General features: G+C 40.8%; 1 protein-coding gene across 3 annotated transcripts; it reads right to left on the reverse strand.

Moving 5' to 3' along the window:
• Positions 1-2,662: 2,662 nt before the first annotated feature.
• LOC109753395 (PI-PLC X domain-containing protein At5g67130) lies at positions 2,663-6,996 on the reverse strand. 3 transcript variants are annotated; one of them, XM_020312303.4, is made up of 10 exons: positions 6,587-6,996; positions 5,372-6,514; positions 5,151-5,273; positions 4,443-4,580; positions 4,251-4,349; positions 3,860-4,163; positions 3,539-3,762; positions 3,264-3,350; positions 3,076-3,152; positions 2,663-2,976 (listed from the first exon to the last, which is right to left on the reverse strand). In XM_020312303.4, the coding sequence occupies exons 2-9, from the start codon at positions 5,447-5,449 to the stop codon at positions 3,123-3,125; spliced, it is 1,083 nt and encodes a 360-aa protein (XP_020167892.1). In that variant the 5' UTR covers positions 5,450-6,514; positions 6,587-6,996; the 3' UTR covers positions 2,663-2,976; positions 3,076-3,122. The 3 variants fall into 3 exon arrangements, with proteins under 3 accessions (XP_020167892.1, XP_073355772.1, XP_073355771.1); XM_073499671.1 differs by having other exon boundaries at positions 5,372-6,545; positions 6,627-6,913; XM_073499670.1 differs by having other exon boundaries at positions 6,627-6,880.
• Between the last annotated feature and the right edge of the window lie 3,997 nt (positions 6,997-10,993).

A 10,993-nucleotide genomic window follows, 5' to 3' on the forward strand; every position in this document is an offset into this window, starting at 1 on the left:
TTTACTGAGTTTTTTATTTTCTTTCTTTTTCATTGTTTTCTTCAGTTTTCTTTGTTTCTTTCTCAGGTTTTAATAACTTTTCTCTTTTCTTTCCTTTCTCTTTATTTTTCTTCGGCATTGTTTGTTTCTTTCTCATTTTTCGTCTGTTTTCCTTTTGTTTCGCCTTGGGTTTTCATTGTTTTTCTATACACACTTTTGGTATATATCTAATACAATTTTCTATTACATGTTTAACATTTTTAAATACAAGGTAACAATTTTTGAATGCCTGGTCAACATTTTTTGTACTAGTAAGCTGGTACGTGCATAGCACGTGCAAAGTTTTAATTCATGTGTTTCGATGACAAATCAAGGAATCAGCCGTCTTGTTTTGTGTGTATGTAAAGCTCTTGTGATAATTATTGTAGTGGGATAATTTCATGAACCAGTACTACAATGGGGTTCCGATGCGGTTAATTTATTTAGCAATGAAAAAAAAGATCTCTCGTAGTTACATTTGTCCTAGAATTTTTTATGTAATCTTAAAAAAAAAAGTTGGATCCTGGCCTTTGCATCATTAATTACTACACACACAAAATATTTAGAATTTTTGTAACACATGGTCAACATATTTTATATAGACATTTAGAATTTTTCAAATGATTAATTAACATTTTGAAATATTTGTTCAACATTTTTTCAAATGTTTGATTAATATTTTCATATACATGATCAATGTTTTCATCATTTTTTAATACATGGTAAATAAAATTATACGCATTTGACATTTTCACATGTTTAATTTAAACATTTTTCCAAAATCAAGATTAACATTTTTAAAAAATATTGAGTAACATTTTTATGTATATGATCAATATTTTCATTATATTTTAGTACACGTTCCACATTTATATATATACACATTTAACATTTTTCATATGATTGATTAATATTTTTCAAATACTTAATTAACATTTTTTAAATCTTTGTTCAACTTTTTTTTTCAAATGTTTGATTAACATTTTTTAATACACAACTAAAAAACTTCATACGCATTGCATTTTTTGTATACGTGATAAAAAATTTCTGTTTACACATTTAAGTTTTTCCAAATGTTTGGTTAATATTTTTCTAATGTTTTATCCAGAGTGTTGCCATGGTCTCACTATAAGCGAGAGGGCGCCCATCTGTATCATCGTTTATTGTGACCTGTAACTCGAGGTCGCCTACATCGCCCAATAAATGTAGTTGCATCGTTCTCTTCACTTAGATGGCTCGTTTGTCTTGATTTTGTCCTTTTTCTTTTATAAAGTTATTTATATTTATAAATAAATAAAAATAAAAATATTTACGCCATGTTAATATTTTCTGAAATGCTAAAAATATGTTCGTGCAACTTTAATAAAATTATGATTAACAAAAAAGTATGTGACAATTCAAAAAATGTTCACGCCCTTCAAACAAATGTACGTATAATTTTAAAAAATGTTATAAAAGAAACTGTTCTTGTAATTGAAAAGAAATGTTTCTTACCATTCAAAAAATATATTAAATTTTGAAAGTGTTCATACATTACAAATAAAATGTTTGTGACACTTAAAAAATATTTATACAATTTAAAATATATAACACAAACATTTATTTAATAAATATTCAGAAAATTTATTTAAAAAATATTAGTCATGTATTTAAAATGTAAATGTTTATAAAGATGTGGTAGATGTATACGAAAATGCACAATGTGTATGATAAAAATAGACATAAAATCATCTATTTGAAAAAATGGTTATATTGTATTTAAAAATTATTAATCATATATAAAAAATAGTCCCAGTGTATATGCATATACAAAATGTAGACATGTATTAAAAAACCGAAGAAAAGAAAGTAAGAAACAAAGAAAATCGAGTAGGAGAAAGAAACAAAAATGGGAAGAAAACCGAAGAAAAGACAGAATAAAAACGAAAGAAAACAAAAAATGAAGGTAAACTTTGCTTTGGGTCATAGTTTTAACTAATCCGTCGTTTAACTGTCAGTACAAAAGATAGCAGATAGATCAAGCAAACAAGGAAGGGGATCTTTGCCGTGTCTCGTCTAATCAAGATACCTACATGTATCCGATTCATTTGCTTTCCTTTCACAGGACTATTTCACTTATATTTTTGCTGTGAGTGAGCATCAAGACTTAATTTGATTAACTAATCATCCTACTGCCTTTTTGTTTTTGAAAAGACCTGCAGTTAAGCGACGACATAGTCAATGCACCGACATATGTTTCAACTGCACAGAATTAATATCTGAAGAGACAGGTTGTTTGAGATTTTCTTTTCTTACAAATTGCTTCGATGTTACTCCCTCCGTTCTGAAATATAAGATGTTCAAACTTTTCTCTGAATTACATGTATATAGACATGTTTTAGTATGTTTGTTTACTCATTTTAGTCTGTATGTATGCAGTCCATATTGAAATATCCAAAAACTCTTATAGTTTGGAAAGGAGGGAGTATTATTTTGACCAATGCCCACAGTACTATGCTTAGTTTTACAAACTGACTTGCTACCGTGGAGCAAACAAACATGACTTGCCGTCCCTCCCATGCAATGCACATGCATTAGCCAATAATGTGAGCAAATTTGCAAAACACAGTAAATGTATGACAAAAAATAGATTAAAAAATAGCCATAATAATAAACCATTAATAATTCATTTATAGCAATATATCTTGATGTGTAATCCATCTATGTCAAACATTCAACCAGGCAGAACTACAATGTCTCCGAGACCGAGAGTACAGCATATCGATGAATCATGTTCACTGTTGTAATGCACTATCCAACATCTTCACCTTTTTTCCATTGCCGAAACCCGTCATTTTCAACTTTCGGATTTGGGAAATCTGGATCCTAAGTATGTCTTTCTTCTAGCCCCCCAAAAAAAGAGTATGTCTTGTCTCGTCTTGAGACTAAATCATCAGGCCATGCATCTCCAGTTCTCCGCTGCAGCAATTTCATAAAGGTTAACGTCAGCCAAAACCACCTAAGAAGTTCCCGCAAAAACTAGAGAACGTAGAAGTCCTATCCTGGTGCCATACATACCTTGTTCTATGTATGTGCAGTTGCTACATGTCCTAGTTTTCCCAGATTCAGGCAGAGCATACTACACTCGATCCTTGCTACAAAAGGCAACACCACAAAAAAAGGTCATGTCATGATTCACATAACAAAGACAACAAGAGGCATATATGCACAATAAAGGCGGAAGCAATTATATCTTTAACACTCACCTGGCAAGCCTTGACGTCCTGGCATCCACACAGGAGCATGCCGTTGAGCAGATCGGTGGCTTGGAACGCGCCCCCTCCCTCGCTTCTCTGAATTTAGTTCATTTCACAAAATATGCGCAAACATCACTGAATTTGCGTAACAACATAGTTCATAGGTTTTACTGTTTTAGAAGTCTTCATGTTATTTTTTTTGAGATTAATATCCACAGTTGTCATCTCGTGGAACACACAAGTATTTGACCCTAAAGATTTATATATACATATAACTAATATACCTTGTAGTAGTCAACTGCGATGAAATTAGCCCATCGATTTCCGGCTGCGCTGTAGCATGTACTAGCCATGTCAGTGAGGCCCTTGTTGTGCTGCAAACATGCAGTCAGCTTCACAGGGACAGACGGAAAGTAGTTCATGAGGACCAGTGACTTGGTCTTGTCGTTGAGCGGCGCGGACTCTGCACGGTTCGAGCATTCGCCAGCATCCATTCCATCGTCACCATCTTCAACACAGTGAAATCGATCAATTTCAGAGCAACGATACTTGAGATAGTGAGGAACTGCAGCATAATGTTTCGTGCGAAAGAAGTAGTGTCTCACAATTGTTCTCAACCATGAAATTCCACTGGTATGCGATTCCTTCTGTGACTTGCTTCGATCTGGCAGAGGTGAACACAAGGAGACGCTGGTTGCTTGTGACCATATCACTGACAAGAGGCCAGTCCTGACCATTCTGCGGCATTTTCGAAACCGGAAACCAGTACTTTTGCAAACCAGAGGCATTGAACACGTTCGTCAGGCCATTTGGCGCGTTAACATAGTCTTCCAGGATCAACGTAACGATTTCAGATGGGTTGGCAGAAAGAAATGCCTCAATTTCCTTGAATGTGTCCAGTGCTGGTTCCTACAATCAAGTAATAATTTACAGACACCATTCTGGAACTCTATATGGAGATGAGGGAGGCAGGCATATTCAGTAGTATGTACTCACAAATGCAGTAAAATCGTTGCATTTGCCTCCACTGGAATGGCACAACCATACATCTCCTTTGAAGTCATATGTGTCAAGCATTAGCGCGCGGACACCATTCTGTAGAACATTGGGATTGTGAAGAGAATTAATGCTCGTAAGGTAGGATATGTAGAACAACAGAAGAATCTTATCAGATGACGCAGAAGCTACATTCAACTGATCGGTGACTGTATCCTCCTGGTTGTCGAAGGTGATGCGTGGAATTCCGGTGTGCGACGGTTCCCCAACAATCGCGAATGAATTGTGTGTCGTGAGATAGGCATACTTGTTGAATGGCAACGAGTTATTCTGAAGAACAAACCAGAAGCAAAGCAAATTCAGGTTAAAACATTAGGACTATGAAGAGAAGCTATTTTCATCATGATTTTCTTGGGTACTGAGTCTAAACAAGTCCTATAATCCTAACTGGGTATTTTGAGAAGTACTCCCTCCGTCCCATAATGTAGTGTCAAAAAAACGTCTTAGATTATGGGACGGAGTAGTATTACACTTACTGGATTTTGAGAGAAAATTAGGCCATAAAGCCCTGTCATATCTTACTGAGATCTCTATGCATGTTGAGAATGTGATGCCAATATACAGCTGTCAGGGTTACATAATAAATATAATTATGGAAGTATCCTAATAAAATCCCTCGTTTTGTCAGAATGGACTGAACAAGAGAATCTTTGCTGTCAGGTGAACTACAATCTGCCCATCTCATTAACCGCATTCTGTTTGTTTCAGAAACAGATCTGGTCAATCAAGAATTTGTGGAAAGAGGAATACAGGAACTCAAAATTTGTTCTTGTTCCTTCTCTGACACAGGAAAAAAAAGAAGAAGAGACAAACAACTGGAAGAATTAAGCAAGCTCTTACAACAAGTTGGAAGGGGTTGGTGGCGGCGGAGCGGACGCAGTGGGAGCCGGCGAGCTCCGGCTCGCAGTCGAAGCACCACTGCCCCGCGCCGCAGTCCGCACTCGTCGAGCACTTGTCGCCTATCTGAATTCAAATCGAACCCAAAGCTCAATTTTAGCAGATATCATGGTGACCTGATGAGGGGTAGATTAATTTCATCACAGTTCTTGCTGGAATCTTACATTGGCAGTTGCAGCACCCAAGAGGCCAGCCATGACTAGAACCAGTGCAGCTGCCGCTGCCGTAAAGGTGCCCCCCATCTGAAAGCTATAGAGAAACAGGGGAAGAGGAACAGAAAAGGATAACACCAACAAACCGAACAATCAATTATTGGCTAGAGAGATAGAGATATAGAGCTGGAGTTGTTGGGGGGAAGAGGTGAGGGGTGGTTGTTAGCATTGTCATACTACATATATATACTAGATCTACTTGACCTTGTCTATTCCTCGCAGCAGCAATATATCCTGTATTTAGTACGAAGAAGACCGTGCACGTTTGGCAAATCCAATAGGATAAGATTGCAGTATTGAATTACTTCTAAACAATGGCATGCCAAAGAAAGCAACTTATTACTCCCACACAAAAAAACAAAGCAACTAATTAAGAGACGGCATGCCATTGTTTAGCAGTATGTTATTTCTCGTTTGGGCGAGAATTTTAAATGATAGAGAGGACCCGGAAGGCCGGAACCGGAAAAGAAATGTGTGTGGGTTGCTGACCTGGTGTGCCAAGGAAACCGACCGTGTTGTTCTTGTGTTCTTGCTCGGAGGCCAGGCGATTTTTCAAGTTTGAAGAAGCGAGCAACCGGGTGGGTGTTACTTCCAAGGTGATTGGTTTGTTTCTTGGGTGGCCAAGACTTTCTTATTCCTCAGGCTGTTGTTTGTACTATGCTGATGATGATGCGGTCGGGACATGGGAGCGGCCGTCAGGCTAATTAACAGGTCGGCGCTCATAGACATAAATGAATATTGTAGCAGACGGCAACATACTAACATGTCAAATTTGGGGTATCCATGGCATATATTTATATACTTTTTGGTGGCCTGAAATGTGTACTACCTACCACCTTAACACACGATAGCGATGGCCAACCACGATTTTGTTCACTAGTGAGATGTGATCAGTAGCCAAAGATGTGATAACGACGGCCACATATGTGATCACTAGCTAAAATTTTCACTTGCAAACAACTTACAGTAAGTCGTAAATAATTTACCGCTGAAGTTGAATACAAGGGCAATTTCACCACTCTGTGAAATGGAGCCTGGAACAGTTGCAGTTATATTATTCCCCTATCTGGAATGAAGATACAGTTCCAGTTGCGTCTGTAAAATGATCGAATAAGGAACTCGAAATCTGAGAGAAAGAGGGGGAAATTCAATCAAATCGAAGCGCACCTGTAGCAGAGATGCAAGCTCCAGTTCCTCAAGAGCTCACCTGCAACAGCAACATGGTTGTACATGGCGCCGTCGCCGGAGATGGGCGCCGTTCCCCACACGGCCAGTCCGGCAGGAACAGCGCGGCGGACTGCGTTCGGGCAGCATCCGGTGTGGCCGCGGGAGATTCGAAGAAGCCGCCTTTGCCCTCGTGCTGTGGCAGCCGGCGGCGGGGAAGAAAGCAGAGCTCGCGGCGGCCGGCGTCCAGCCCCTTGCGTTTGGGCTGGCTTTGGGCTCTCGCTCACAGGCCGGACACTTGCTGCAGGCTAAAGCGAAAAACCATCTTCCTCAGGCATCGACCCGCCTGAGCTATATCTCGCCTAGTGCGAGATAGAACACCGTCTCGCCTCTAGCACTTTCACTAGATCGCCGGCCCAATAAGGTGTGGACGGTGCAGTTACTTGTAGAGATTTAAATGAAGGATCTTTTGGTGCTGTTTGCACAAACTCAGAGGGCATGTTTTTGGGAGCCTCATGCATGAAGTATAGCGGGATGATCGATCCCGCCACTCTGGAGGGGTTGGCATGCCGTGAAGCCCTAGCGCTGGCAGCAGATCTCCAGTTGACTAGAGTGGTGATTGCATCTGACTGCCAAGCTGTAGTTCGAGATATTCAGGACCAAACGGGAGGAATGTATGCACCGATAGTTAGGGAGATCAATGAGACAGCTACATATTTTCAGCAGTGCTCCTTCATATTTGAAGGACGAGATTCAAATGCAGAGGCACACAGCCTAGCTAAACATGCTTTTGGTCTGGGGCCGGGCTCTATTTGTGCCTTATAAACCCGCTAGACATCGATTGTATTCCTATGAACATTGATTGAATAAAGCAAGCGTGTTTAGATTAAAAAAACTTAATCACTAAAAAAAAGAGCAACTAACTGAAGGGGTCACTTTTGATAGCCTAGGAGCATGCCAAGCGATGCTTCCAGTCATCGCCACATGGCGCATGTTGGGCGCTCCATCTGGATTTCATTTTTTTAAATAATTCTGCAGGCGTTTTTGGGTTTTTAGATGTTTTTTTTTGTTTATTCAGATTTTTATTTTTCGCATGGTTTTCCCAAGGATTTGGAGAAAAAATTACACAATTTTGTTTCCGCAGAATTTTTTTGTGCTTTCGTGAAAAGTACAAATATGCTTTCGCGAGAAGCAGAACTATACTTCTCGGAGAGAAAAAAAAGTGCTTCCATGAGAAGCACATATTTGCTTCTCGTGGGGTCAAAGATATGTTTCCGCGAGATGCACAGATCTACTTTCACGAGAAACAATGTTATGCTTCTCAAAAAAATGTGCTTTCACGAGAAGCACACATGCTTTCTCATGGAGGCACATGTTTGCTTCTATGAGAAACACAGTTGTGCTTCTTGGAAAGGAAAAATGGTGGGCTTCCACAAGATGAACAAATTTGCTTCTCATGAAGGCACAGATTTGCTTCCGCGAGAAGCACAATTGTGCTTCTTGGAAGAAAAGTATGCTTCCAAAGGAAGCACATATTTGCTACAAGAAGCACCACAAACGTGCTTAAAGGCTTTGTGTTTTTTTCTTTTTCATCAGATTTTTTTGCATTTGTTTTTTTCCTAGTTTTTTTGTCAAAAAGGTTCTTTAAAACATATTAACATGGGATCTAATTTCTAATATATCGACGTGAGAAATCTAAAGGTGAAAATGGTTCAAAATTTGAACGCATGATTCAAGAGATAAAATGTTTTGAGTAAAAGAATACAAAAAAACGAAAACCTCAAGTACATGGAAAGTTTAAGTCAAGATATAAATGATTTTTTTCCCTTTTAGATTTTACATGGAAAGTTTAACTCAAGTACCATGTCTAAAATTTCGATGACAAAACGATAACTGAAACATGGGAAATTTTTACTATATGTACAATGGCAAAATTATTTTTGTCATATCATGGCCAAATTATTTTTTACATGAATAACAATTTTCTTTATAGATTTACCATGGAAAGTTTAACTAGAGTACCATGTCTTAATTGCCATGTTTTCAGACATCTCTAAATTTGCAATGACAAAAGATCATTAACACATATCATCTTTTCTGCATTTTGCAACATTTTATAGATGTGACGTCTAAACCATCACGTGTTTCCATGTTCACATGGAAAAATGCAGACATTATGAATTTGCCATCGGTTTTATCGAACTTACCATACGCGGAAAACATTTTGTCATATGGGTATTAAAAAATTTGCCATCAAATTTCATATTTTATATAACATGACAATTTTAAATTTCAGCCAGCATTTTTTTCCCATGTGTGATGTACAAAATTATATTTTTACATATATGGGAAATTTCTTATATAAAGCATGGTGATTTTAATTAACATACCATGGCAAATTTTAATGTACATCTGCCATGGCAATTTTAGTCGTAATTTGTGCAATTTCACATACATGGCAACTTTCTTACACAAAGCATGACATTTTTATTTAAAATGCCATGGCAAATTTCAATAAACGTCTACCATTTATATTTTTTGTTCATAATTTGTGTTATTTTTTAATTTTTACATACATGGAAAATTTATTTTTATAAAGCATGATATTTTAACTTAAAATACCATGGCAAATTTAAATATCTATCTGCCATGGCAATTTTTGGTCATTTTTTCTTTGTTCTTGTACTATTTCAATCTAGTTACTCGCGCTCGCTGGCCTATGTCGCTCCTCCCCGGCAGAAAAGATGAAGGGAATGAAAGTTAGTACATGCATGGAGCCGAGCGCTCACCGGCCGCCGATCGAAAATCCTAAACCTACGAAAGGCTACGTAGCTGTTACGTAGACTTTCATCTAATCTATACATGCCCCCCTGATTTTCAGGTGGGGTGGGCCTAATCCTCTCCTTTAATCCAATCAAATAGTCCCATGTCAGATCAATTCGTAACCTTATGTAAACCATTACGTGGATGTAGCATTGCTCGCCGCCGATCAACTGGCTGGATCGGGTTTTAGCTAGTCGTCAGTCGAGCTGGTTACGTCAGGGAATCTCTTTTCTCCGGCCGGAGAAGATCACATAAACCCTGACCCGACGGTACGGCGTCGGGTTTTAGCTATGGCTGGGAAAACCCTTTGCAGCCGCGGGTTATCTATAAAAGGAGATTTTGCCGTGCCGGAGCCGGGCACCACCGTTCATGGACATTCAAGCTAGCAGTCAAGAAGTGGAACTATATTCATCTCTCCCCTTTTAGCTCTAGTCAAGTAGGGGGCGTACTAGTGTAGCTGCCATGGATCTTGACCTGACCACCGACGAAGGGGTGCGTATATATGCTACCTCCGCCGGGGGCAGCAGGAGCGCGAGTCGGTGAATGCGGAGCGGAGCATCCACACGTTGTCACCAGAGGGAGTTAATTGCATAAAACCACCACATTCCGGGCTTCTTCTGCAGAAAATCACCTGGTCCCTAATCATTTGCAAAAATCACTGCACATTCAGTAAACTTTTTTGCAAAAGGCACTGATCAGATGACTTAGCCCGTTTAATCACTTTATGACAAGTGGGGCCGGAATGTAATGAACTGATTTGGCAACAAATTGACATATACCTCCCTCGATCTTAAAAAGAAAAGCAATCAAGCCCCTCCCCTTCCCCCATCTCCTTCCTCTCGTGTAGCAACAGGTGGGCACACCGGCCGGCGAGTCGTGTGACGGTGCAGGAGATGTCCCCGCACGCGCCGGTCGTCTTCGCGACCGCGAGGGCCAGCGGCGCCCTGTTGCCACGAGCCTCCGCATGCTCTCGAGCCGCGCCACCTGGTCCTCTAGGCTCTAGCGCGCGCCACAGCGTCAGGCGGCCATCGGAGCTAGGTCTGCGGCGGCGGTGAGCTCCTGGGTCCACGAAGAGGAGGCGGCAGGGTGGTGGCCCACCTCTCCTCTGCTACCTTGGAGCCAGCAGCACGCTCCTGGGCGTCCCCGACAGATGGCTGAGGCGCGGCCACGACAGGGCCTGGGCGCGCCGCCTGCCTTCAAGGCCGCGAGCGGCAGCAGCATTCGCGCTGCTTTCGGCAGATGGCAGGGCCACGACGGAGCGAGCGTGCGTCGGATCCGCCACCTGCATGTCTAGCCCCTCGCTCAGCTCCGACGTCCTGACGGCTTCGATGAAGAGCTTGGCGGCCATAGCAGGTTCGGTCAAGAGCTCGGCGGCCCTGGATGGCTTTGGTGAAGAGCTCGCGACCCAGAGGAAGCGTTGGTGGAGAGGCATGCTGCCGGAGAACGCCCCGCGGCCGCGAGTATGGAGGCGCTCCTCCCGCCACTTCTTCGTTGCACGAGTAAGAAGACGGGCACGGCAACGCTGGCAGTGGTCTCCGGCGATGGGAGGGGTGTATCCGACAGCGGAGGAGCGGCCGGCCGGACAGC

Source organism: Aegilops tauschii, chromosome 5 (assembly GCF_002575655.3).
Source record: "Aegilops tauschii subsp. strangulata cultivar AL8/78 chromosome 5, Aet v6.0, whole genome shotgun sequence".
Lineage (NCBI taxonomy): Eukaryota > Viridiplantae > Streptophyta > Magnoliopsida > Poales > Poaceae > Aegilops > Aegilops tauschii.

Coding starts and splice junctions, on each gene's coding strand:
- LOC109753395 (XM_020312303.4), bottom strand. CDS start 5,449: ATGGGGGGCACCTTTACGGCAGCGGCAGCTGCACTGGTTCTAGTCATG. Junction 4,581..5,150: donor CCAACCCCTTCCAACTTGTT/GTAAGAGCTTGC, acceptor TTTGTTCTTCAG/AATAACTCGTTGCCATTCAA. Junction 4,164..4,250: donor GCAACGATTTTACTGCATTT/GTGAGTACATAC, acceptor ACTTGATTGTAG/GAACCAGCACTGGACACATT.